Source organism: Camelus bactrianus, chromosome 23, assembly GCF_048773025.1.
Source record: "Camelus bactrianus isolate YW-2024 breed Bactrian camel chromosome 23, ASM4877302v1, whole genome shotgun sequence".
NCBI lineage: Eukaryota > Metazoa > Chordata > Mammalia > Artiodactyla > Camelidae > Camelus > Camelus bactrianus.
Window position 1 is genome coordinate 17,641,275 of NC_133561.1, and position 27,422 is coordinate 17,668,696.

At 50.7% G+C, this 27,422-nt stretch overlaps 1 protein-coding gene across 1 annotated transcript in view; it reads left to right on the top strand.

Annotated features, from left to right (window-relative positions):
* Positions 1-5,170: 5,170 nt before the first annotated feature.
* COQ8A (coenzyme Q8A) overlaps positions 5,171-27,422 on the top strand; it is a 38,310-nt gene continuing 16,058 nt past the window's right edge. The window contains exons 1-4 of the mRNA XM_074351710.1: positions 5,171-5,328; positions 23,086-23,271; positions 26,522-26,929; positions 27,190-27,256. Of these exons, the coding sequence (XP_074207811.1) occupies positions 23,095-23,271; positions 26,522-26,929; positions 27,190-27,256 (652 nt within the window). The 5' untranslated portion in view covers positions 5,171-5,328; positions 23,086-23,094. The remainder of the gene's footprint in view (positions 5,329-23,085; positions 23,272-26,521; positions 26,930-27,189; positions 27,257-27,422) is intronic.

Consider the following 27,422-nt stretch of genomic DNA (forward strand, 5'->3'; position numbering starts at 1 on the left):
ATACTGATGTGGAACACTACTAGGTAACGTGGAGCATGAAGATTATAATTCTACAAATGTGCCTCAGAATTTTTTTCTCCAGGCCTGTAAGTTATGACTTACCAACTTCTTATACAGAAAATTAAGCTATCCTACTTTAAAATCTAGTGTTAAAGAGAAAATATTGCAATCAGCATAAAAATTAATTTTCTGAGTGTTATGAACAAAGACAAAGACAAAATTTTGACTTATTTAGAAATAAAAGATGTAATTATTAAAGTAAATGAGTTGATTTTTAGTGGGCAAACTGAGAGTCCTATACATCTAGTATCTATGGGTTAATAATATCAAGATCTAAGAGTACTTGAAACACTGTAGCTAATAAATTAGATGAAATTTCAGAATATGTTGTCCTTTTTAATTTAAGTTTTTCATTTCAAAATTTAGAAGTCATTTTCAGGTGTATGTATGGTAATAATTTAGTGAAAATGGATATTAATACAGTATCTTGCTAATACACGATACATATTGCAATTTTGGGTTTAACACTCATTTATACAGCAAAAATAACAACTAAAAAATTTTAATGTGCACTACGTGATAGCACCATCTTAAGTGCTTTACATATATTAATTGATTTAATCCTCAACAACATTATTGGATATAGGTACTAGTATTACCCTCATTTTACAGAGGAAGAAACTGAGGCACAGAAAGGTTAAGTAACTACCCCAGGTCACACAGTTAGTAAGTAGCAGAGCTGAGATTCTAATCCAGACAGTCTGCATCCAGGGTTCATGTTCTTAACCGTAACTATTTATTGAGCACTATTTGCCAGGGACTGTTCTAGGTTCTGGGGATACAATGATGAACCAAAGAAACAAAGGTTTCGCTCTTATAAAACTTACATTCCAATTGAGGGAGACAGATGATAAATAAATAGATAACATGTTAGGTGATAAAATGTACTAGGAAGAAAAATAAAGCAAGATAAGGGAATAAAAAGTCCCCTTAAGGCAAGTTAAGGAACAGGATGGGTCATATTTTGGTAGGATGATCTGGAAAGCACTCCTTAATTAGGTGACATTTTGTCAGAGAAGCACATAAAGCATGGGAGTGAGCCATGAGGATGCCTGAGGGGTGAGCATTCCAGGAAGAAGGAGTAGTGAGTGCAAAGTCTGACATGGGACTGTTCTTGGCACATTAGGTTGCTGCTGATAGGAGGCGTTTGGGGTTGGAATAAAATTAGAGAGGGAGAGGACAGTTGGAAATAACATCTGAAAGACATCTGGGAGTAAGATCATGCTGGGTCTTATAGAGCAATGTAAGGATTTTGGATTTTATTCTGAGTGGGATGAGACGGCATCAGAGGGGTTTGAGTTTAGATATAACGTGATCTGACATTTGTTTTCAGACAAACAAACAAACAAAGGGTCCCTGTAAGAGGATGTGTGGAAACAGAAGACCAGTTCATTGGCTATTTAAAATAATTCAGGTGAAAAAAGATGTTGGCTTGAACTGGGGTAGCAGGGATGCGGAGGCAAAAATTGGCTGATTCGGGATGTATTTTGAAGATAAAGTGGAATGATTTGCTCGTGGATTTGATGTGAGGTGTGAAAGAAACTGTAATCAAGGAGAATGCGAAGATTTTTGGTCTGAGCAGTGAATGAAGGCCACTTATTTGAGGCAGGGACCCTTTAGGGGAGCCCAAGCAGGGATGGGAGTGGGAAATCAAAGGTTCAGTCTTGGACATTTCAAGTCTGATACCTAGTGGACACCGTAGTCAAGATCCTTATAGGTTGTTTGACATGTGAGTCTGGAATTCATAGGAGAGATCAGTGCTAGATATAAAAATTTTGAGGTTGGTCAGGGTATGAGAGGTGGATGCAATCACAAAGAGAGTGGGTGTAGACAGAGAAGGGGTACAAGGACTGGATCCTGGGACCCTCCAACATTTGGAGATCAGGAAGATGGGGAAGACTCGGCAATTGAAATTAAGGAGAAATGGCTGGTTCTTAGAAGGATAACCAGAAGAGTATAATGTTCCAGTGGCTAAATTAAAAAAAAAACTATTTCAAGAAGGAAGGGAGTAGGGATGATATCAGTGAAAATGACAAATGAAGAGCATCTGAATTTTTTTTCCTCCACACAAAAAATGAAAAAACTGGCAAAAATAGTCAGAATCAAACTTTTTCAGAACTCTGCAAACTAATCAAAGGCTTGCAGTAAACTGAGGAGTGTATATTAAAGGAAAATGGCTGCATTTCAGTAAGAAGAACGAGCCTTGTTATGGTGTTTTAACTTGCTCTAGTCTCACTCCCCACTCTCCCAACTATGTGGTAGCTTGAAAAAATAACAGTCTGTATTCCTGGTACAGCCTGGTTGAGGGAGCATAATGGAGTCAGAACTTTTTCACAGCCAAATTTTCAGAGAACTGTCATTATTTTACCTGTCTGATAGTTCTCTGGGAGACTCCACTCAAGCTTGCCCAGAGTGAAAAGCATTTTTCCTAGGAAGCATCTGTCAAAAAAATAAATGACAGACTTTTTAAAAAATTTTTTTATTTAACTATAGTCGGTTTACAGTGTTGTGTTAATTTCTGATGTACAGCATAGTGATTCAGATATAAATATATATATATTCCTTTTCATATTCTTTTTAATTACAGGCTATTACAAGGACAGACACATGTTTTAACTTTGCAGCTGTCTGAGGCAGTAGATCACAGTTGGGACAAACAATAGATGAACCAAAAAGCTTAAAAGGAGAAGCTAGGGAATGAGACATCCACAGGGACTTTGAAAAACTCTGACACATTCCTGGGACTCTATAAAGCCACACACATAGCAGGGCTGTGCATGTGCTCAGGAAAAGACCTGAGAAGGCCCTAGGATCTGCATAAGCAGGATGTTAAGGAAGGGTTGTCAGCTGCCTGGCTGAGTGTTGAAAGCATCCCCCAACGTGCACACAGAGCCCCTCAGCAAAGACTGGTTGATTTATTGGTTCCAGGCATTTAAGGAAATCTTTGTCTTATCAATAGCTGACCACTAAGCTAACTGAGTAGAGACTTCACAGGCCACATACAACAAAATCAGACTTTATAGAATTGGTTCAGCAAAGTCACTAAACGAAGGATAACAATAAGCGACAGCAACAACAAACCTGGGATTGTACGAAGGTGATGTCTTACTAAATAGGAACTATCAATAAAAACACAGAAATTATAAAACAGAAGTTCTAGAGTCGAAAAATAATATAACTAAGATGAAAAATTCAGTAGAGGAGCTCAACAGTGGATTTGAGCAGGCAGGAGAAAAAAAAATCAATGAACTTGAAGATAGGAACCAATTCAGATGATCCAGTTTGAAGGGAAAAAAAGGAAAAAGAATGAAGAAAAATTAACACAGCCTCAGAAATCTGTGGGATACCATCAAATATACCAACATACCTCTAAATGGGAGTTCTAGAAGGAGAAGAGAGAGGAAAAAGGGACAGAAAGAATATTTGAGAAAATAGAAAACATCCCAATTTTGATGAAAAACATTAATATATATGTTCAAGCAGCACAATGAACTCTACATAGAGTAAACTCAGGATAAACACCTAGACACATGATAATCAAACTGTCAAAAGACAGAGTATCTTAAAAATAGAAGCAACTCATCCTGTACACAGATCCTTAATAAGATTAACATCTAACTGCAGGCAGTTGAGGAACAGTTAAAGTAGGAGGGAGCAATGGACACCCTTTGAGGGCCTAACCCTCGAAGGGAGTGGTAAAAGGGAGCTAGTCTTAGCCCTGTAGTGTTTGGGTCAGTTCCTTGAAATTTCAAAAACTGAATTCTCTCTCAAAACATACCTTGTATTTAATGTGGACAAGATGGGGAGTGAGGCAGAATTTGGACTGTGAAGAGTATGTAAACGTTCCTGCAGGAGATCCAGCAGCGCCCACTGAGGACCGAGCCAAGGAAGCTGGAAGCAGGGGTAACCTTGGGGCTCACAGCCGTGCCACCTGCGTCTCGCACGCTCAGGGGCCTGCGCTGCGGGGTACAGGCTGGCTCCCGCGTCCACGAGGAAGGGTGAAGTCAGAGTCACTTTTGGATTTTAATAACCCCTCCTCCCATTTCAGGCATCAAAATACAACAGCTTTCCAATTTTCTAAGTAATAATCAATGTAAATAAATTTCCAAAACGTTAAATGTTAATTCCTCGAAATAGTCTCAGAATAAAGGACAATCATCTGGCTTGACTATTTAGTTTTACGAAAGAGTCACTAAATTGTACTTATTTCCCTTCCCCTCCCTCCACAAGACCCACCGACGACCTAGGACAGAGCTGCAGACCAGGAAGTGGAAACAATCAGACAACCCGGCCTCCGGTCTGAATCTCTGGTTGACGATATTTGGGGCCATTCCGTTCGGGCCAAGGCTCTTCCTCACAGGGCAGCTCTGTGTCGGGGACACCCTCACCCAGCCGGCAGCCCACCTCAGGGCCCGCTTCAGCTCCGTCCACGTGTTGGCCTATCCCACGCTGCTCAGAGGAGCAGGGTCTCTAGGGGAATTGCCGACAAGAGCAAACGGTTCGGGTTCCCGAGCCGAGCGGGGCGCCGCAGGCTCCGGGACCACTCCTCAGGCGACCCAGGCTGGGGCCACGGGCGCGTCCTGCCGTGCGGCCGGCGCCCGCACCGATAGCCCGAGGAGAAACGCGAGTGGGCGGGGCCGGGGCGCCGAAGGGGACGTGCACTCAGCCGGCCCGCCGCACTTCCGCCTTCTGTGGAAACTGGGAGAGGGTCCTCGCTACGTAAAGGCGAGCACGCAGCGGGACCACTGCAGTCGGCTCTCTCCACCACATCCCCTTCAGGCTCGCTAGGAGGCCCGGCGAGCACTGGCCGGGATGTGACAGCCAACGGCCGGCCACCGTGGTGGTGCCCGCCACCTGGCCCGGGGAAGAGCTCATTCTCCCAGCGCACACGCGCGGGGCCACCAACCCCATAAGCGAGGCTTCAGCCCGGCTTTCCCAATTAGGGAAAAGGACAGCGGGGAGGGAAGGACTGGAGGGGCCCTGCGCGCTGGGGCGGCCTCCCATTGGCTCCTGTGTCTCCGCCCTCGGTCCCTATTGGCCGCCGGTCGAGCCCACGGGCCGAGCACGCTGTCCCTGGCGGCGCGGCGTTGGGCCGCCAGCGGCGGCGCAGCCAATGGGACCGGCCCTCGGGGCGGGGCTGTGGGCGCTGGGTCTCCGGGCGCGGGCGAGTTGGTAAACAGATCCGGAGCGCGTGCCGGGCGCCAGCGCTGCGGCGGGCGCGCGGAAGCTGCGCGAAGGTGACCGTGGACTGCAGCTTCCTGCCCCCAGGTAAGGCTGCCGGCTGCCGGCCACCGCGTGCCTGGGGCGCCGTCTGCCTGTGGCCGGAGCTAGGCTCACCACTTGCGTGGGTCCTTCTTGCATCCTCCTCAAGTGACAGCAGGCTTCCCCTTTGCGAGTTTCGCTTGCCGCGAGCTGCGGGCCGCGGCGCGGTGGGCGTGCCTCAGAATACATGGTGGGCACCCTGCATCTGTCTCCTACCCTCCGGCCCACCTCAGCCCAGGCCTGCCTCGGGGAAGGGACGAGGGCCGCGTGCTGGAGCCTTGGGCCCCTTGGAACGCGCCAAGCAGCCCCGGTGACCTGAAGCCATGCCTCTTGGTCGCTAGTGCAGCTTTTCTTGCCTCGCTTTCTCATGATAATAGTTCTCTTCACGCCCAGACCCTTTTGCACTGTCTCAGAGGCGCTAACTGCCCGGGGCCCCAGGTTTGTGTTAGTACTTTGACTCCCTTGGCCTTAGCCAGCTGTTGGATTTCACAAGTGAAACTTGGAAAGGAGGCCCTTCTTGGTCCTTTCCTCCGTTAGCTTTTCATTAGCTCCTCTTACTTCACTGGGTGTCTTGTGAGTGGTTAGGATTTAATTGCCTAAACTCGTGCATTTCTCCGGCCTCTGTTCCTCTGCCACACCCAGGCCAGTGATCCCGTGTGCCTTGTAGGATGGGGAATGCTGCAGGGGCAGGTCTGGATACTGAGATTCTCCATTTGGATGAAAGATGCCAGTCTCCTGAAGGGTGAGAGACTTACGTGCAGCCTCTCATTCTGGGTCCGGCCTGCAGCCCATTGGAAAACTTGTCCAAGCTCACTTTGGCCTTGGGTGTGCGTGACGGAAGACTGAAGAGCTGGATCCGCCAGGCCTAACTCATTGCCAAAGGATTTGAGCGTGCGTGATGCCAGCCTGCCAGTTGTCATGCTGTGGATGAGTGGGTCATGCTGGCAGGAGGGCCCTTCTAAGAAGAGGCAGCAGGGTGCTGGTGGTTCTCAGGAGCAGCATCTTTTAAGACTGGCGATGGCTTTGGGCATTTTCAATCTTGCAAATAATGCAGACAAGCCAGGGTCTTTGGCCTGACCTCAGGCAACTTAAAGGAAAAGTGAACTAAGGTGGTCTGAATCCTTCCCTGTGTGTCACCAAAGATAGGATTTCTCAACCTTCAGCAAAATCCCTGGCCTCTATCCATTAGATGCTAGTAGTACCTCACCTCTCGCTGCCCCCCACCCCCAACCAAGAACACTAGTTGTGAAAACCAAAAATGTCTCCAGACATTGCCAAGTGTCTCTTAGAGGGCACAGTCACCCTTGGTTGAGAACCACTGAGGTAAAACTCTAAAAAAAGTCTTCCCCTGCTGCCAGAAGCCTCCTGGGACCTGTCGGTGAGTAGCTGAGAGGTTTAGGCAGAGGGTAGTTTTGTGCCCCCTGCCCTAAACCAGTGATTGAAGCCATGTGGGTTGGACTTTAATGGAGTCCCCTCTCTGCACCTGGGGGGATAGGAGTGAGACAAAGGTAGAAACCCATGGGCATTTGCTGTGCCTGCTGGATGCATGGCAGTGACTGGCTGGGTCCAGAGTACAAAAGAAGTGGAAGACTTACGGTTTCTGTCTTTGGGGACTTTGCAAGACTGTGGGAGATGTGCATATGAAATAACTGTGGGGTGGTTTTTAAATAGTGAGCAAACAAGTTTAAGCTATCTGAATGCTGGCAGAAAGGCCAACTCAGTTATCTGGAAATGACTTTTCTAAGTTGGTGCTTTTCTTATCCTCACTTATTTGTTGAGACATCTCATGTCTTATGATGTGGGAGGGGGCTAGGCCTATGTCTGCAAAGAGTAGGTGTCTGATTTCATTTCAAACATATATGTGGGCATATGTACAGTTTGTAGAGTTCTTTTATAGTTCATCAAAGCATCAGTGTCAGAGACAACCATTTCTTTTGGTGCAGAGAAAGATACTTTAGTTCTGGGTCTAGATTTTTACCTTCACTATAACCCAGAATTTATGCCTCAGGATTCAAAGTCTCAAACTGATGGGGATGCAGAAAATTGAAGAACGAAGAGTTGTACAGAACAAGGAAAAACATCCTAAGCCTCTGCCATGAATTTCCCTTTCTTGTTGTTAATTGATCTTATGGGGATGTATCAGGATTTTCCCATAGCATTCCTCGGTTAGTTAGGGAGTCTTTGGGGTGCTCTTTCTTGCCTATAGAAAAGAATCTGGACAGGGAGGTCACTTCTCCTTTCTCAAGAAGAAGATTAGAAAGGTCTATTATTGGGAAGCTCCACACTTGGCAGAATAATTTTCCATCAAGAGCTGTGGACACTGAGTCATTATCTTTGTCAGTTGAAACAAGAGCTGTGTGCAAAATTAGACAGGAATATTTAGATAGAGAGTTGTCTTGATCTGACTGTGGCATCTGGAAATAGTTCCAGCATTCTTGCTAAACAACAGCCAGGGGCTTGGGAGAGCCAGTAGAAAGAAGAGCCTGTGGGAGAGTTGCACCCATGGGAGGGATGGGGCCTGCTGACTCTGAGGCAGGGCCAGGACCCCAAGTGAGATGCGTCTGGTTGGGCTTCTCCCCGTGCTTTTCAAACTCAAGTGGGTATCCGCTGGTCTGTCCACAAGCATGTTGTTTGTTTTGGGGTTACAGGCTCCTCCTGAGCCCTTGACCTTTTGCTTTGAGGTCAGGGGCTTGCAGAATATTTAAAGTTGGAAATGACCGTTAAAATCTCTTTTTATTCTTTATATTTGGGTCTGTGCATGTAGAGAGGGATTCTTGATAAGCTGAGTGTTTTTGACTCAATTTGCCATTTCAGGGTGCTGTAGTTTGTTGTAGTGTTGGAACTGAGTTCTTTTCTCTAGAGCCCTTGACTTGCTTTTTTAAAATATGCCCCCCCCCCCCCCCAGCAATTTCCATCTCGGCTGTGGGAGAGAGGCTGCATTTGGGAAGTTCCTCTGTGCCCTAAGGGTTGGTGCTCCTCCAAGTCCTGCCCCTGAAGAAAAGCCCACTGTTGAACTGAGGCTGGATCTGGTTGTTTACTCCTCGTTGAACAAATATCGATTGATTGTTTGCCTTGAGCATGACATTAGGAATATAAAAGTGAACAAGACTTGAGTGCCTAACCTCAGGGAATTGTAGTAAGGAGTGTACAGATACTGCTTAAATGCCCTCGGTGTGGTTTGGACTAGGGGCTCTGGGTCAGACTACTTCTGGCTGGTGGAAATGGTAAATGCTCTTGGAAGAGAAGGCACGTTAATTAGCTGGGACTCTGAGGATGAGCAGGATTTCAGCAGGAAGAGGCAAGAGTTTGGTGGGGGCTGGGGGGTGGTAGTGACGGTCCAGTGCTTCCCAGAGTATCTGTGGTGAAGGCCAGGCTTTATTTTTTTCCCAATTTGTTGCAGACCGATGCTTTTGCAAAACATAGTAAAACCCTCATGACAATGCTCAGGTGCTCTGAAAGTTTCTGAGCACTCTGTTATCTCATCAAGGATGACACCACCAGTCCAAGGACTGTTCTCTGAGTCACATTGGTCCAGGCAGCAGGCTCCCTGAGCAGAGGCGCTGGGGTGGGTGAGTACAATCTGGCCAGAGGGTAGGGAGTGGGAGGGGAGCAGTGGAGTCTGGGCTAGGGAGTAGATTGGGGTGAGTCCCCCCATTTCCTGTTGAAGCAGCCTGTGTGATCTGCCCTTAGGGGTTTAGGATGATCTGAGCAGTTGCTGCCAGTTGTGCTTCTGTGGCATTTTATCTCATCAGTGGGGTGGGGGTGGGGGGCAAGGAGGGCTTGGCATAGCGCTCCTGGTAATTTTCAGCCGACAGTTCAGTTCAGGCCAGAGAGGGTTCCCTGAGTGCCCACAACTCATGAGTCCAGCTGCAGCCTGGAGGGCCCTGAGAGGGAGGGAGGCGGCTCCCTTCCTTGGCAGAGGTACAGTGGATGAGGGTACCTGTGGATACTGGGCAGACTGTGCAGGACCTAGAGGAGGTGCAGCCCTGTGCTGTGGGAGCCCCAGTGCCTTGGTGTTGATTCTGCTGGAAGTGGGCTGGGGAAGCGGCTTCCTGTGCTGGGAGGTCTAGGGGCTGGGGCCAGAAAGAGGAGCTGGTTTCCATGGGAGAGAACGGCTCTGAAGCTGAGGTCCACGCTGGCTGCCGGAGGCACTGCCGTGAGGTGGGGAGGGCACTCAGGTGGGCAGGCTGCTGGAGAGAGTTGGTCAAAGGGAATTAGGGTGGATGAGGAGGGAGCTGGTGAGGTGGCTTGTGAGAAATGATGGCAGCCTGAGTCCCAGGTGGCAGGTGGGGTGGTAGAATGCAAGGTTAGATTCAAGAGAATATAAATCTATGTAGGTGGACTCTCTAGACTAAGCGACTGCTTGGCCACTGGGCTAAGATTTCTAGTCGGGGGAGGACTGTTTGGGGTGGATAGCGGTGTCAGTATTGAAAAGAGAGGGTACACGGGGGAGGACCTGGGCTGGTGGAAGGAAGATGATGATGTTAGTTTTAGATGGGAAGGGGTTGAGGTATCTGCAGGACTTTTTCCTATCCTTTTTTATTAAGATACAATTTGCATACATTAAATTCACCCTTTCTAGTGCATGGTTATGCATTTTGACAAAAGCATATAGTCACGTAACCATTACTACAATCAAGGTATAAAAGTATTCCATCACCCCCAGAATTCCCTGTCCTCCTCCTCGGTGCCTGTGGGACTTGGAGGGAGTGATGTGGTGTCTCTGTATAATTGGGTTTGTTCTGGAATTGGTTCAGTAGTCAGGATGGCCTGCCTGGCCTGAGAATGTGATGCATGACGTGCAGGAGCTGTCAGCCCACGAGGAGGCTGAAGCAGCCCAGGGGACAGTGGAGAGAGCATGGAGGACGGGATGGAGGACCAGGCCTGGGGACTCCTTTGCTGTACAGTAGGTGGAGGAGGAAGAGCTGGTGAGACGAGGAGGTGAGAGTAAATCCTGGGAACCAAGGACGGGATTTCAGCAGGAAAGGCTGAGGAGGGTGGTGTTGGGTTGGGCTCAGGTGGATGGAGCCATCAGGTGGTCATTGTGAGTGTCACAGAGGGGACAGCTTGGGGTAGGACCAGACAGTGTGTGCTGAGGGAGGAGAGGAGGGAGGTGCACTCTGTCCTGGGAGGTGTTGGTGTGTTGGGGCTGAGGGAGGGGCAGAGTCAACAGGAGGTCTTCTGATGCTTGGTACATGAAAGCCGAGAGCAAGTTTGTGGGCTTGAAGGGACAGGCTTCTGTGGAAGGAGAGATTGAAGGCCAAAGAAAGAATAGGTCAGGGCAAGGTCATAGTGAAGGAGGGAGAGGGAGGAGGAGGGAGTGCAGGGAGGAGATAGGATGGTGGAGAGACTTGGGAAGGGCTGAGATGTGGAGCAGGGGTTGGAGGGCGAGCACATCCGATTGGTTTTGGGGAAACCAAGAGGTCAGTTACAGAGAGAGGGAGGCCCTCTGCTTGATGGGAGGCAAGGTTGGGGGTGGTGCTTGAAGAGAAAGCCAGGGTTGCATCTTGCCTTAGGTCCCTTGAGGTCCTGCTCCTGCCAGCAACTGAGGAGCTATGTGTGTGTGTGTGTGTGTGTGTGTGTGTGAGAGAGAGAGAGAGGTACAGGGAGGTGCTTCCTGGTCGAATGAGAGGGGGCCGGTCCCTTCCTCGCTTCCTGCCTCTGCACACCCAACTGGATTTTTTCCCAGAGCTGTGTTTCCTGAGAGGCTGTATGATTCCATCTCTCTGCCTCTGAGGAGCAAGGCTGCCCCTCCCTACTTGCTGTTTTCATAGACTGTCTAGAGGGGTCAGTACTCACATTCTTTTGAGCATGATTCTGTCTAGACCCTGTTCAGTCCCAGTTTTCAGCACAGCCCTGTGCTGTGCTCTGTGTCAGCCTTTTACACTCAAGGGATATTGTGCCCTAATCTCTGGGAACTGAAGATCATCCAGGCCAATCACCTCATTTTACAGATGAGGAAATGAAGAAACTCAGGCCCAAAGGAGAATGGATGTGCCCAGGTCACACGTGGCTGGTGCCCAGGGTGGGCCTGGGACCCGGGCCTCTCCGGCTGCCCTCCTCTGCCTGCCTCATCACACTACTCACGTTGTCCAGGAACTGAAGGGCCTAATGGCGACATCCCTGCCATCTGCTGGGCTTGCTGGGAGGTCCTGAGGACTGTTCACACACTAAACTTTTATGTTAAATCCAAAGCCTGGGGTCAAGCTGATGTTTACTTTCTGCCTGGCACGTTTTCTCTGCGTTTGGCACGGAGCCTTGCTCAGAGAAGGGTGGAAGTAAGAATAGGTTGCCCTGTGACCTGCAGGTGGTTACTGTTTGACGGGTGCTGGAGCAAACATCTCACATCCGTCTGAGATCAAAAAACCAGTTTGTGGCTCTTGCTCCCTAACATGTTTACAGCCAACATTTGGTAAAGCCAAGGGCGGGGCACCGCGTTCTGGGTCAGGTCCGCCATGTCTCCTGTTCCAGCCTGCGTGAGCCCACTGTTAGCGGGCCAGGCCTGCTGTCCTTTTCCCCTCTTCCCTCTCACTCTTCTTATAAGCAGGGAGTGGGGCCGAAAAGAGAAAGGAGTAGAGGCACTGAATCCTGGGTGGGCTGCCACCCCTCCCTTCTGGTGTCTGGTGTCTGTGTGCGCATGTCAGCAGGCTCCCAGCTGTCCTGGCTCTGCTGCTGTGAATGCTGCTGTTCCCGTTTCTCCCTCTTCGGCCCCCCACCCCATTAAAGTGGGGGTGATCCTGCCACTGTGTCCATGCCTCTTCATGGTGGGGGTTTCAGGGTGGTTTGGACAGAAAGAACATTTCCCGGATGCTTGGCACTCCTGGCTGTCTCTTGGCTTCTAAGTTCTGGAGGAGGGAGCTTGAGAAGCTAGGGAGCCCCTGGGTGCCTGTGGGTCTTAAACTTCTGGTGTGAACAAGGTGTGGGACCAGACCTCGAGGGGAGTTTAGAGCTGGGTCAGCGGTCCCCTCTCCAGGAGAGCACCATGCAGTCAGGGAGACAGGACAAGCACACAGAGTCATACAAGGTGGCCTTAGCCGTTAAGAGATGAGAGAGTTTAGGGTAAAATAAGTAACTTCAGGATGGGGAGGTGGCAACCACTGTGAAGTGTCTAACATCCCATCAGGATGGGTAGGATTTTGGCAGGGAAATGGTATTCCGGGGGAGGAGGAGGGAACAGCACATAGAAGAAGGAAAACTTGTGTGTGTGTGTTTGTGTGTGTGTGTGTGTGTGTGTGTGTGTTGGAGGATGGGCCATTCTGGTGCAGCATTGGTGTGGGGGAGATGGTGGTCCACAGTGAAGGGCCTTAAAGGCCAGGTTCTGTAAGAGGAGAGCAGAGGTCAGTGAGGGGGCAGCCACTTCCTCTTCTGAGAAACCTCTTCTTATTTCTCTTCCCTAGGATACTTGTCGGTCTAGAGTTGTCCCTCGTAGGGTTAACCCACTGGTTTTAAAAGCCATTTGCATACACTTGTAGTGCCAAAGGGTTGCATGTGACCTCAGTGGCAGGACATGTTAATTTAGCCTCCACACCAGTGTCTATACCTGGCCTGGGTGTGGTGTTTGGGGGCGCTGCTAATTAAGGTTGGCACTGGGAGTCGGTGTGGCAGGACCGAGGGCTACATCCCCAACGGCTCCTTCTAGCTTGTGCACACCCAGGGTGGACTTCCTGGGCGGCTCCTGCCTCTTTCTGCCATTATGTTGAGGCACACCTGGTGAGTGGGGTCACTGGTGCTGCGAAGCATGACACTCTCAGCCCCAGTAGCTGAGGAACTTTGCGCAAAGGGATTTTGGCCAGATGGCCTTTGAGAGCCCAGCCAGCTCCTGGATTTTTATGGCTTGTAATTTTCTGCAACCAAGTGGATGCGCTTTTCAAGGCATGAACCTTGCCATGTTTCCCGGAGAGTGACTGTTGATTTAGGAAAATGTTACTGACCTGGAGGCAAGTTTTTTAATCTGCTGTCTCTCACTTCCTAGACCTCAAGAGGAAAGGACTCAGGCCTGGAGTCTGACAGGCATGGAAAGGCCAGCACCTTCCAGGGCTGGGACTTAGAGGAGGTTTCTTTACCTTGCAGAGCTTTGTCTCATCAGCAGATGGGGATGGTAATACCTCGCAGGGTTGCTGTAGGATTAGGAGTAATATAAAGTGACACACACAGAAGGGGAATAATAAATGGTAGCTGTTCTTGTTATTAATACTGTTTCATTGAAATATTTAAAGTGAAATCGTTTTGAAAGATTAGGAATGTAAAAATTGATGAGGTGTGTTTTGAGGGTGGGAGCTCTTACTTGGTCATTGTGGTACCCCAGGCTGTGCGCAGTGCCTGGCGTGTAATGAGTGCTCAGGAGTGGTTTAAGTGTTGAACTGAGCCTGGGAAAGAGGCTTTGGAAGAACGGGGCATATTTATACCGAAAGCGGGCAGGACTGTGTCGTCAGGAATGAGAATGTGTTTTGAGCTGCCCTTGGGATATTCCAGCACAGTGCCTGGCACTTAGTTGGCACTCAGTACTGTTTGTGGGGTGACAAAATGAGTTATTTTAGAAGAATGACGTGGAAGTTATGCTGGAATACAGCCCCCTCTTCCCAAATCAATGATTTACCTTTTAAAAAATAGTTTCCTACTGCTGCTTTAACAGGTTACCACAAACCCAGTGGCTTAAAACACCACAAATTTATTATTTTACAGTTCTGGAGGTCAGAAGTCTGAAATGGGCCTCACCTGGCTGAAATCAAGGAGTCAGCAGGGCTGATTCTTTCGGGAGGCTCAAGGACAAAGCCCTTCCCCTTGCCTTTTCCAGCCTCTAGGGGCTGCCTGTGTCGCTTGGTGGGCTCCTTTCTCACAACTGCATCACTCCAGCCTCTTTGGGAAGATTAATCTGGTGGCAGAGTGTACTGTGGCTAGGAGACGGGTTGCTCATGGGGGTCAGAGGGTTTCCCCCCACTGTCCCTGAAAATCCCAGGTGCAAGCCTCTCTTGCGGTTACCTCCTCTGACTGTGGCTTTGTGGTGAGGATTACCAGTGGGTATTTTTGTGCTGCTTGTTCCTGACACTCCACGCAGGCCACCAGCATGCCGGACCACCTCTCCTGAATGATGCCTCACACCACAGCTAAATATACTGCACTGGTCCCCAAGAGAAAGTGAGTCTGCCTTCCCTGAGTTGGATCTGAGACTGTATCCAACCAGGGTGCTGGGGATGTAAATTAGTAAAAGGATTGTCCACACTGATCTCATTCATGCTCCCTCTGGTCTCACCAAGTCTAAACCTCATTGCAGAGTGTCTGTCTGGTTTAATAATAATCATCATGCCAGCTGTTGGTTTTGAGCACCTACTGTGCTTTAGGCACTTTGGGGTCCTAAGTACTGTTCTGTGGATTATCTGACCTATTCCCCGTGAGAACAATGGGGAAACTGAGGCACAAAGATGCACTTAAATGACTTGACTTAGATCAGCAGCAGAGTCAGGGTTTGAACCTGGGGAACCCAACTCCAGAGCATCTTGACTGCTTGATCAGTGTTGTTTCCTGAACCAAATCTTTTTTTAATATTTTAAGCAGAACACTTTGGTAGGTTTTTAGTTAGAAAATGAAGTTGCTCTCAAGACCCCATGTTTGGCAGGTTGGTGTTTTTAATCAGTTATGTTCGCTCCACAGAGGGAGGAGAGGCCATTTGGGGCCCTCTGTGCTGTCTGCCTGTACTTTGGAGCCCTGGGCCCGTGCAGGTTCATTCACAGCGTTGGGTTTCTCTCTGGACCAATCTTAGAGGCTGGAACTTCTAATCCAGACGTTTTAGGCTTTGTGGGCCATAGCTGTCTCTTGCAACTATTCAACTGTGCTGTTATAGCTTAAAAAAAAAAAAGCAAAACACCCCAAACAACCATAGACCATACATATGTAAATGAATGAGCTGTGGACAATACCTAAATGAAAGAGCATGGCTGTGTTCCAGTAAATATTTATTTACAAAAACAGGCAGGAGGGCTGGATTTGATCCTGGTGAGCTGACCCCTGATCTAGAAGGGCACCAATCGTGTTACATGTCTTAACTCTTCCTTCCGAAAGATGTGATCACTGTACTTACCATTATTCTAAACTAAGACCCTGATTCTGGGGGAAAGTACCCATTAATTATTTCTATCTTTTAACGTAGTGGCCAGCATTAGACCAACCTATGCCAAGTGATTTTCTCACCATTCTGAGAAGGGCAGTTGAGCTGCTTTCCCAAAAGTGGGATGGCCATGTTCCATCTCCTTATGTGGCCTGGTAGGGACAGTTGTCTTCTAATGAAGGACAGCGGCTAAGCACAGGCATGGAGATGCATTATTCACAGCATTCTGATCTGCAGTCTGATGCTCTGCCCATCCTGCCCAGGACAAACACTTCAGGGACGTGGGATACTTTCTTTAAATTACACCTTTGTGTGCTGGCTTACGTATTTTTATTTTAACAGCAGGTATTTAAGATTATTTTTATAAAATTTATTTTCTATTGTAAAAGTAGGACATGTTCTTTATAGAAAACGTGGGGAAATAAGATGTTGAAAGTGAAAAGAATCTCCCACCCCACCACCCAGAGAAAAGTACTGCTCCTGTTTTGCAGGCTCTCTCCCATCTTCCTCCCTCCCTTCTTTCTTTCCTTCCCTCCAGAATGAAGAATAATACTATTCTGTAATCTGCCTTTTTCCCATATGGGAATATATAGCAAACTTTCTTTTTTGTCAGTAAATACCTTTCACAGTGTCATTTTAGATGACTGCATAGCGGTCCATCTTATGGATGTACTAGTATTTATGTCGCCAGTCTCGACAACTTTGAGTTACATTCTTGTGGCTGAATTATCACACATCCATTGTTAAGGAAATGCAGTTTGACAGATTTTGACAGGATGCTTGGATAACCATCAGGCAGGATGGCCTTGGAAGGAGAAGGGGAAAGGGGACTTCCTGGTAGATGTGCAGGTTTGGGGCATTCCGGAGGTGACTTGCAGCTGTGGGGAATGAATGTCACTAGAGGCCTGTCTCTTGTCGTGGAAGCTTGACTCACCAGGCCAGGCTGGGGCTGCCTGACTGGGGAGGGGGCAGGGTGGGTGGGGGAGGGGGAGGAGGCTCTTTTTCTGTCTCTCTTCCCCTGGGTTCTTCTTCATGTTTTTGGTTGCCTTTGAAAATTGATAGCATATTAGGATACTTCTGAACCTGCTGACAGGCCCTGAGGCCGGACCTCACTAGATAGAAGCCTGGAGTTTTCTGAGATACTTGAGTGATGTCCCTGGGGTGTGATTTTAAAGGCCGAGGTGAAGGGCACATCTACAGAAATTCATGGATTTTTGGTTCAGAAGTTTAAGTCTTTTCCCTGACACATACACTCTTCTGAATCCTTGGAGGAAACAGTTGACTGGTGTTTCCTTTTTCTAAGAGTAAAAGAAAAAGAAAAATTTCAAGCACGTAAAGGAACTTTCCAGTGCTCACAGAGGCTAGATACTGAGAATGTTCATGCCCAAAGGAAAAAAGATTGTTCTTGGCTGGGAAGGGGCAGAGGGCCACTTGTGAGCCCTCACCCTGGGGCCTCCCAGAGATCATTAAATGGTCCTTTCTGAGGAGGGCTAAAGTGACAGTCTTGAGATTCCCTTAGTGACTGACTCTGTGGGTCATTGTCTTTAAGCCCATTCATTTCTGATGTACTTTTTCAGCTACTTGAGGGAGTGAGTAATGGGAAAGGAAGGGGCGGGTGGAAGGTTTCCACTTAAGGGCAAAGCCAGACTTTGGTGGAGGGGGTAGCAGGGAGGGACTTTTAGGGAAGGATCTCTGCTTAGACCTCCTGCCTGGCCTTGGGCATAGGCCACCTCTATTCCTTTTTCCTTCTTCCTCCAGAACAGTGTTCTCGAAGTAAGTTCCCCGGACCAGCAGTAGCAGCAGGTAGGAATTTGTTAGAAATGTAGGTTTTTAGGCCCCATCTCAGACCTATAGAATCAGAAAGTACAGGTGGAGCCCAGCAGTCTGTGTTTAGGCAAGTCTTTGGGTGGTTCTGATGCCCAGTAAAGCGTGAGAACCCTGCCTCAGACCAGGCTCCTAAAAGGCGTTTGATTCCACGTGTAGATTAAAAGCTGCAGGCAGGTGTGAGCCAGTTCCAGAAATGGCAGGCTTTCTCCAACCTTGGAGGGACCAACTGAGTTCATTTCTGTCTGCTCTGTGTCAGGCATGGTGCTAGTTGCTGGAGATACAGAGAGAGGATGACAGATGTGGTCTGTGCCCTCCTGTGGCTGACAGCCCAGTGTGGGGCAAAGATAGTTACATGGGCAGATTTAGAGGGTGGTCACTGTTACCGTGGGTAAGAACAGGGTGCCATGGGGTGGGGGCATGGATGGGCTTTTGGAATGAGACACGTAGGGGAGGGCATCCTAGAAGAGGTGCTATTTGAGCTGAGATCCGATGAGGAAGAAAGATGTATGTTCCTTCTCAGAGGCCTGCGAGAGAATTGGGCTGGCCTGACTGGAGCACAGTGGAGAGTGTGGGAAGATGAGGATGGGGAGCAGAGCAGGGCTAGGTTGCGGAGGGTCTTTCAGCCTCTTAGGAACCTCAGAGAGGGCAGGAAGCCCAGGAGTGGTGGTAGGTTTTCCTTTGAAAGTGATTGCTTTGGCAATGGTGCAGGGAGCAGATGGGGGCAGGGAGGCCCGTTAGGGGCTGCTGCAGCTGCCCAGGTGGGCACCCAGGTGCACTAGGGGAGGTGGGGGAAGGTGGAGAGAAGTGAGATGTGCTCAATTCCTCAGGATTCCTCAGGACGGGGAGCCTGGGGAGGGCAGGGTGGGGGTAGTGAGGTCAGTGTTAGAGATGCTGAGCCTGACGCCTATGGGCCATCGGGTGACGTGCAGGCAAGCAGACGGCTCTGGAGGAGGCTTTTCAGTGAGCTTCACACACACTCCCCAAGACAAAGGGCTTTCTGTGCAGCTTGCCGTTGGGTCCTTGCACCAGCCACGGCTTCCGGGGCAGCTCAAGGTGAGAAGGGACCAGAGGGAGGGTGTGCTAGCTTTTAGAGATACAGACACCATGCCTTTGGGTGAGAGCTGCCTGTCTTGCCACACTTTATACTTAACAAAGGGATTGAACAATGGCTTAATAAATTCACACCCCGTCCCTGGCTTATTGTCACCTCATGAGAAGAGACGAGTTCTGGCTGTGGAGGGGGGACTTGGGGTGCATATGGGAACCCTTCCCCCAAGTAAATTCCCTCAAGTGAGTCCTGATGGAAAAGTGTGATCCCTTTGCTTGTTTCATGCCTTTCAGGATTGCCTGTTACCTTTTTAAAAAGAGCACAACTCATTTTCCTGCTGATATATCTTATTGTACATGACCAGCTAGTGGGTTTTTTGTTTTTTCGTTTTGGAGACTAGATTTGAAGGTCCCCACACCCCAGATACTTTCCAGCTAATGCAATCTCTGAGTCTATGTTTCACCGTGAATGAGATAATATCTCTGAAGGCTCTTGGGAAGGTCAGAGTGAGGGTTCAGCAGAAAAATTTTCTCTCAGAGCTTGAGGACCCCCATCTCAGGGGACACTGGTTGTGCTTCTTTCTCAGTCTCTGTCCCCAGGGAGTGGTGAACTACATTTATTTCAGTTCTTTCTCTGGACTGTGCCTTTATTTACTTCCTTTATAGCACTTTAGCAGGCTAGGACCAGAAAAGGGGCCTGCTGAGCCACCCAAAGCTCCCTCCTGCTGGGGAGGGTGACGAGGAGAGTGACACCCTAGTGTCAGCGCCTGCAGCTGAGCTGTCCAGGCTCCCAGTCGTCGCCACTGCTCAGCTGTCTCCCCTGCACCTGATCCTCGTGTGTCAGCCTCAGTTGGCCTCCGGCCGTCTCCCTGGTGTCTGCCCATTATAGATGTGCCTGCACGCCCCTGCATCTGTGTGTGCTCCGGGGCCAAGGGCAAGTTCATCCCAGGACCTGCACAGAACAGCCAAGAGCACTGGGAGGAGACATCAGTGAACGTGTGTTCAGCGAATGACTTTATTTTGGTGCTGGTGTCTAGTGGGCACTCCCAGGTGTGAGTGTCCGTCCTCCACCCCCTCCGCTGTACTCATCGGTGCACACTCAGAGCAGAGCAGGCGGCCCAAGCCTTCTGGGGCACGTGCTGCCAGGTGGGGAAGAGCCTGGATGTGCCCTCCATTCTGGTATTGCTCCTTGGTGAGGTCCCGAAAACCCATTCCAGTACCTGAGGGTGAAGTGGGGTGGGGTGAGGGCTCTAATACTTATAGACAAAATTGTGGTGAGGATAAGAGTTTTAACTTGTGATTAAATGTATTTTGGGAACTTTTGATTCTGTTTACTTAAGATCATGATGAAAATGCCTCTTGGTGTAGCTGAGTGCCTGGTTCTTGTACATTCCTGGAGGGAGTTTACACCAAAATTTGGGATAGCTGAATTCTGAGTCATGTTGGGATTCTGTTGCATTAGAAGCAGGGTTTATAAGAGCCAGTTTTTGAAAATCAGAAGGTGAAAAAAGTTCTGGGAAGATACTTCCTTTTGCATTTGTTTCCCTTCCTGCCCCTTGAGGATAGACACTCCTTTGCAAAAAAAAAAAAAAAAAAGCAAAAAACAAAAAACAAACAAAAAACTCACAAAACCCAGCAAAGCAGCATGTGTGGAGGTTTGGGGACAGTGGCCCCTGCACATTAGATATGTAATCTTCAAGGGGGCTGGCCCAGGCTACAGTTTTGAAATATGCATCCACACATGAATCTGCTCACGGTGGCAGACTCATGATATGAACAGCATCTCTTATGAGAAGAGGAGGCATTGCCCCACGGAGGTAGGGAGGCGGATTTCTGTGATGTCATTTCTACGTAGATGGGCCCACCTTCCCAGGGAGCTGACTGGTCATCCTCCTCCCCGATGGTGCCCACTGTCCAGGTGGGGTTGACACCCACAGGAGGTTCTCCAGTATGAGGATGCAACCTTTCAGGCAGGAAGAAAGGCGTAACTAATTAACTTTTTAATGTGTACTGTTTAAAGATGACTTGTTTGTTTGCCATTTTGAAAGTAGGGTATGTGAACTGAAAAAGATAGGAAAATACAGTTAGGAAAATACTGAAAGGGAGATTATTATTACTCATACTTCTCAAATGCAGGATTAAAAAAAATTTGGTCAGTTTATTTAACATTTTTTCCTCTTCTGAATTAAAAAAAAATCATCATCATAAAGTAGGTGTAATCCTGGTCCATCACAGAACTATGCTTAGTGCTGACATACTTAGAAACCAGGAAAGTCAGGACTGGACTCTGGTGGGTTCTGGACCTGCATCTGCAGCGTGCAGGACCAGAAACGGGTCTCATATTGAGCTCCCATCACTGTAACGGGAGCTAGGGCAGGGGAAACTGGCCAAAAAATCACTTAACAGCTTTGCTCTAGTGAGACTTTAGTTTGTGGTCGTGATAACTTGGATGAGAAATTTAGGCAGAATTAGTTTTAAACCTGAAGATAAAGTCTGAATTAAATAGGTCTTAGGAAGTTCTATGGAAGATTTGATACTAGTTAGCAGACAAGGTGAAATTTTGGAATTTTGAGGCTTGTGGCCAATGGGAAACTCCTTCCTTGGTTATCTGGATTGGATTTAGAGGTGAGCAAGGGGAAGTTCTGTTTTGGGGGACCCCTGGGGCAGTGGGGTATGGTGGATGGTCCTGGGGCCATCAGCAAGGGTCCTTCTCAACAGATGGCTGGGGCCCTGGCCTCTGCCATTGCGTGTCTCTGATGTCTCTTTTGGAAACCTCCTCCCTCATCAGTAAATGTGTGTGTGTCAGGGGGAGGGCCAGGGGGCAGGGGAACTGTTGAGAGCTGTGTTTGATCTCTGATTACGTGATCTCTTCCCAGTCCTAGACGTTTGGTCTGTGGAGCTCACACTTGTTTATTGCCTTAAAGAGCAGGAGCCCAGAATGGAGCCCGGGTGTGAAATAGCACCAAGTGATGGACAGGGGTAGCCCCCCCCCCGATCTCTTTCAAGGGTACAGTCACCTTCCAAAAATCTCCTTGGCTTTGATTAGTGGTCAGGCGGTCCATTTGTGTCTGATCAGTGTGCCCTGTCCCTGTGGGGGTGCCTGGGAGTCAGTGGGCCAGGCGTTTGGGGAAGCATCGTGTTGTGCTGGGCACAACGCAGAGGAGGGCCAAGATCAGACCCCAGGGCCACCGTTCAGGAGCTAAATGGCCTCAGCCAGGTACTTAACCTCTCTGACTTTGGTTTTCTCCTTTGTGAAATGGGGACAATAATACCCTTGTCGTTGGGTCATTTATAAAGATTAAAAGGAGGTGAAGTGTAGGAAGCACCCCAGCCCAGTGCCTGGTTGCTGCTCTCCTTTGAAGATGAAAGACAGGGCAGGTTATGGTGGATCATTTTAATTTTTCAGGCCCCTGCTTATCTGTGGGTTTCTCTGGTGTCACTACAGCTCTCCTTTTAAGTAAAAGTAGCTATGTCCCATGCTCAGGAGCAGAGCAGATCCCTGCAGGAATCTCTGCACTGACTGGGCTGCTCCCCCGAGACGGGCAGGCGGGAGCGAGCCTAACATCTTCGGAAGTCCCTCGAGTTGTGGTTGAGATCCTTGTCAATGCTCTTACCTGACCTGCCTGTCTGTGCTTCTGTTAATTAGTGTGATGAGAATCTACAAGGTGTCTCTGTGATCATCGCTTCCCTTCTGCTGGCCCAGCCCTGCATGCAGGGTTTGTCTGGCCGTTCTCAGCCTCACGTGTTTGTTCACAGGTTTGTTCGTGCAGGTCTTCTGCCTGCAGTGCCTTCCATACCTGCTCCTGTTACTGCTGAGACTCCTGGCAGATCTCAGCTCCTCACTGCCCTGGCCAGGGTGCTCCCTCCCCACTCTGGGGTCTCCTGCTCTTTCCTTTTAGTGATTTTCCTTCAGTGCCCTTATCTTACCCTCCCAGCACACAGCCCCTGGGAGGCCTTGAGAAATGCTTGGGAGATTGCCAGCACACACCCCACCCGTGAGGCACTGCTGTATACAGTACACTGGCTTTCAGAGTCTTTGACACTGTCATAAAGAAACACGTTTTAGGCTGTGACCAGTGGAAAGAGCAGCGCGTGGGCACACAGAGGGAAACAGGTTTCACCTGCCGGTCCTACCCACAGTGTGCCCCCTGCTCCCCAGTCTGTTCTACATCGTGTTGGTGGTGTTTTTAATGCTGGTTGGGATTTCCCCAGTGCATTGCCCTGTGGTCTCGACTGCAGTTTGAAAACACTGGCTTGGGGAGAAGTTGGGCCCGAGGGTGGGGAGGGTTGATGGGTGTCTGTCAGGGGCCTCACTGGGGAGAACACGAGGGGCTGGGGGCAGGGACAGGCAGCCCTGAGGAGTTGGGATTGGGGCCCCTGGGCCCTGCTTTGGAGCAGATGCTGCCTCCCCAACCTACGGTTTTGGTCCAGAGGGAAGAGCGCTGGACTAAATCAGTACACAAGTCCTGGTTCTGCCACTTGGAGGCTGAAAGATTTTGGGCAGATCACTTTACTTGTGTGTGCCTGGGGTGGCCGTGAGGCCCGGGTGAGGAAATGCCTGGCACACAGCCCGGACTCCACAGGCTCGCCCTGCGGGTGAGGAATCACCTGGAATCTACCCTGAGCCCGGGGCCCTTCCCCTCTCTCTTTTCTCTCAATCATCCTGGATCAGAATGGGAGATCAGAGAGAAAACCAGCCAGTGGCCTTCTGCTCAGAGTTTGGTCTATGTGAGTGTCACCCTTTTGAGGTATGGAGCCCCGCCCTGACTTGGCCCACTCTTTTCCAGCCCTGAAGCATGGCTGCCATGTTGGGGGATGCCATCATGGTGGTCAAAGGCCTGGTCAAGCTGACTCAGGCGGCCGTGGAGACCCACCTGCAGCACTGGGGCCTCGGCGGGGAGCTCCTCGTGGCAGCCAGGGCCCTGCAGTCCACGGCCGCAGAGCAGATTGGCGTGGTCTGGGGGCAGGTGCAGGTAAGGAGGCCGGGCGGCAGCGGGAGGGGTGCCAGTGGGAGGAGGGCTGGACTTGGAGGTCTTGGTGAGACCAGGGGGTGAATCTGGACACAGCCAGCATGGCCAGTCTCCTTGTGGCCAGAGCCAGAGAGCCACTGGCTGGTGTAAACCTGCTGTCCTTCCTGGTGTGACGGGGAGGCTGTCACCTTGCGACTTGAGTTTTAATTAAAGGAAGCTTCACAGATCTGGGAAGGAGCCCAAGAACACAAAGCCCTGCCCTTCTGCTGTCAGACAGTAATTCACCAGCCCTCACCACACACCTGCTGTTGCGTGTCATGGGGCGCAGAGCCTAGGGCAACGACAGGCCCCGTCCTGCTGGGGTCCCTCCGGTGACCCGCTCTGCTCCCTCTGCCTGGCCTGCGTTCACTTCCTGGGCCTGTCCTGAAGGCACTGAAGAGAGGGCTTTCAAATTTTGGAAATTAAAAAAATCACAAAGCAAAAAGTAGCGATCGCCTGTGTTCTTATGGGAGGTAGCTGAACAGATCCTTGCCATGCTTCCTTCACTGAAGCAGGCAAGTTCTTTATAAGACAAAGCACCTTCTCCCTACTCATCTCATTTATGTTAGTGTTTTCTTGATGGGTCAGATTGTAAAGAAGTGATGAAGTCGCCTGGTGTGTAGGTGGGCAGGACAGGCACGTGTCACTGGAGGTCACAGCTCAGCATGGAGCTGTCATAGGATCCTGTGTGTCACGTGTCGGTGGGCCCTCCCTGGGCTTCCAAGGCTCTTCCCCTGTGTACACTGAGCTGTGCCAGGCTGTGCCAGGGAGGGCCTCCCCTCCTTTACAGGGCGGCAGCCTCACCTCCCCCTTCCCTCTTATCCCTCGTGCCATCTTGTGCCAGGTGCAGAGCGCCTCAATGTTTTACTGTCTCAGGGGAAGGGTTTAAGCAAGAACAGGTACTGGAGCAGTGGTTGTCAACAGGGCGCCATCCACCACGGCATCACCCTGCGTAGCCCCTAATCCTCACTGAAGGGATGGGGGGGGCATGTGTGCACACGTGCGCCTGGGCACATGTATGTTGGTAGCTGTGCTCGAGGGTGTCCTGCGGCCTCGCTCCTTCCATTTCTGTTCTGACCTTCTGAACAAAGGATGCTCAGGCTCCTTCGGGCTGTGGGGCCTTCACAGCCTGCTGGCCTCTGTCAGCCTCAGATTTAGGATTCCTAGTCCCTCCCCTCCTGCTTTCTGACGGTCCAGTGGTGACACTGTGTCTGTCTCACTCTACACAAAAGCCTTCAACTCACAGAGGCCTTCACATGCGTGATCTCTTGTGAGCCTCACTGCTGTTCCGGGAGGGGCGCAGGCCCGGATGCTCACCCTCCTTGCTCAGAGAGGGAAACTGAGACTGAGCAGTTGGATGCGAGGCCCGTGTTCATTGAGAGGCTGGACCAGAAATCTGTGTCCTCTTCTCAGGCTAAGACTCCCTCCGCTGCCCCTCCTCTGCTGAGGCCGGGCTGTGTCCTAGCCGCCTCATTCAGTGTGTTTGCTAGTGAGGAGCCATCACCTTGCGTCGGGTGCTTTGCCTGTAGAGCGCCCAGGGAGGCAGGTTGCCCAGCTCACTTGGGCCGCCCAGGGGTGAGGCTGCAGCTAGACCCGGGCTGGCCTTCCTGAGAGGCAAGAGGGCCTCCTGCCTCCCCCTTCGCCCCTCTGCTCCCCTTGGACAGTCTTGGCCCTGGTCCTTGGGAGAGGAAGGAGGGAGTGCTGGTCCTCCACCATGAAGAAGGTGCTGAGCCGGGGTGCTGGCCTCCCGGTGTGTGCCCATTCTCTCCCCAGACACTTAGATGCCGGTCCCTCCCCTCTCTCCAGGGGGCAGAGGCCAGATACTGCAGAAATTTCTCTCCCTCTGGCTCCACAAGGGGTTTGTTCACTTCTCATTCAGCAGACGCTTAGTGAGTCTGGTCCCATGGAGGCGCTGAGGCCCCTTGGCAGCCATGTAAATAGGTCATGGTCGTGCAGGGCCAGCTTGGGGGTCACGGGGCAGGAGGGGCCCCTTCCGTGGCTCTCAGGACCTTGCCTTTGACCCCCTCATTCTAGGGAGGCCATCTTGAGAGGTGCCTGTTGATTCCAAATACATTTCTGCTCTGAGGGAGGTGCTGTCAGGCAGCCTCTCAGCGGCCAGCGGGGCAAGCCTTGGCTTGGGATCCCTGCTCTGCCACTGGCTGCTCGGTGGGCCTTTACCAGGTGACTTCAGCTCTCTCAGCCTCAGTTTCCTGCTTATGAAATGAAAGTAAGAGCCTGTCTCCTTCCTTCTGGAGGGCAAGTCCTGTTTCCTTAGACCCCACGGTATCTTACAAAGCTGAGAGTGAAACTTTGGGGTCTACTGCTGTTTTTGCAGAACGTGTGGGCAGCACTCCATGCATCCAGTCCATTTCAGTGGAAGCAAGAAATCCAGTCCACTGACCTCCGTCCAGGAGTTGGTGCTGTTCTAATTATAGCCTTCTCGGCCCTGTTTTCCTGGCCCTGTCTGTGACCCCGCAGACCTCTGTGACTGTGGGAGCCCTATTTTCAGATGAGGAGGTGGCAGAGATGGGTCAGGAACTCACTCAAGGTCACTCGGGGTTCAAAGGTAGAAAGAAACTGGGCCCGAAGCTCAGGTCTTGGCGACTGTTACAGGAAAAATGCGGTGTGTCCCCTCCTTGCCTGCTATATACCCCTAGCTTCCAGAACAGCCATACCTCATCCTGGTTGTGACAAGCCCTCTGGTGAGAGCCCGTGAGGGGACACTCAAGTCTGACTGGCAGAAGACACACCTGCAGTAGGGCACTGGCCTGGAGAGGCCCTACTGTGTGCTCTCTTGCCCCTGCTGGTCTTTGGTTGTGCTTTTATTTCTCAAAGCTTTCCCTGTTTTTTCCCTGGTTCGCCCTCCCCAAAGCCCTGGAAGCCTCTCCTTAGACAGGTGAGGAACTTGCTGCCGGGAGGGGGGTGGTTCGCCTTGTCTTGGCTGGGCACCCAGCAGGTGCTCATGGACTCTGTGTGCCTGGCTTGCCCGGGACCATAGGCAGAGCCCTGGCAGGAACAGGACTGGAATCTGGGCTCCCGGGCTGCTGCTTGGCTCTGGAATTGGCCACACGCCTTGTGGGTAGTGTGGTGTGACCCTCCGGGGGTTCAGAGGGTGGAATGGTGCCGGTGTGCTGGCCTGGCAGAGGGGATGCACACAGGGAGGAGCTCCTGGCTGGCTTCTGGCTTCTCTCATGGTGGCTTTTGTTTCCTGCAGGGTCAAGAGAAGCATGAAGAGCCTCCCTTCAGCAGCTTCGACGACTTGCAAGCAGAGTTTCACTTCGCAGGGTCGAGGGCCGAGGGCACCTCCGAGGATTTCTCTGTGGCCTCCTCCCCTGATCAGTCATCTCCGCACTGGGATCCTGCCAGCAATGACGGCCCTGCTCCTGCCTATGTTGTCAGTGGACCCTTTAGGGAAGGCGGGCTCCCAGGCCAGGCCGCCTCCCATCTGGGCAGGGCGAATGGGAGGCTCTTTGCAGACCCCAGAGACTCATTCTCTGCCATGGGCCTTCAGAGAAGGTTCTTCCACCAAGACCAGTCCCCCATGGGGGGCCTCACGGCTGAGGACATTGAGAAGGCCCGGCAGGCCAAGGCTCGTCCCGAGGGCAAGCCCCACAAACAGATGGTGCGTGCATGAGGCCCCCAGAGTGGGCCTGGGGCAGTTCCCACAGTGGTGCTGGTGTCAGGCCCCCTCCTGGACATTCCCCAGATGCTGTGGCCTGGAATTTCAGGCACACAGAGGCATCTTCTGGGTGGAGTGTGATGCCAGGTGGGGCTGCTGCCTTTAGGGATGGAGAGGAGATGTAGGGGGCAGCACGAACCTCTGAAGGTTGGTCCTGTCCCCCTTCACTGATTCCTTGAGGTTTCTTTCTTGTGTCTCTCTAGCTCAGTGAGCGGGCTCGGGAGCGGAAGGTGCCTGTTACTCGGATTGGTCGGCTGGCCAACTTTGGAGGTAAGATGCCATGGTGCCTGCCTGCCCCGCTAGTCCTGGCAAGGAGAGCTGTGGCCACTGTGGGGCCTGTGTGAGGTGGGGGAGAGTGGGGACTCAGCGATGTCCAGGGAAGGGTGGTAGCTCCTGAATGTTTTCCACGAATGGATGATCCAGCCACCGATCTGCC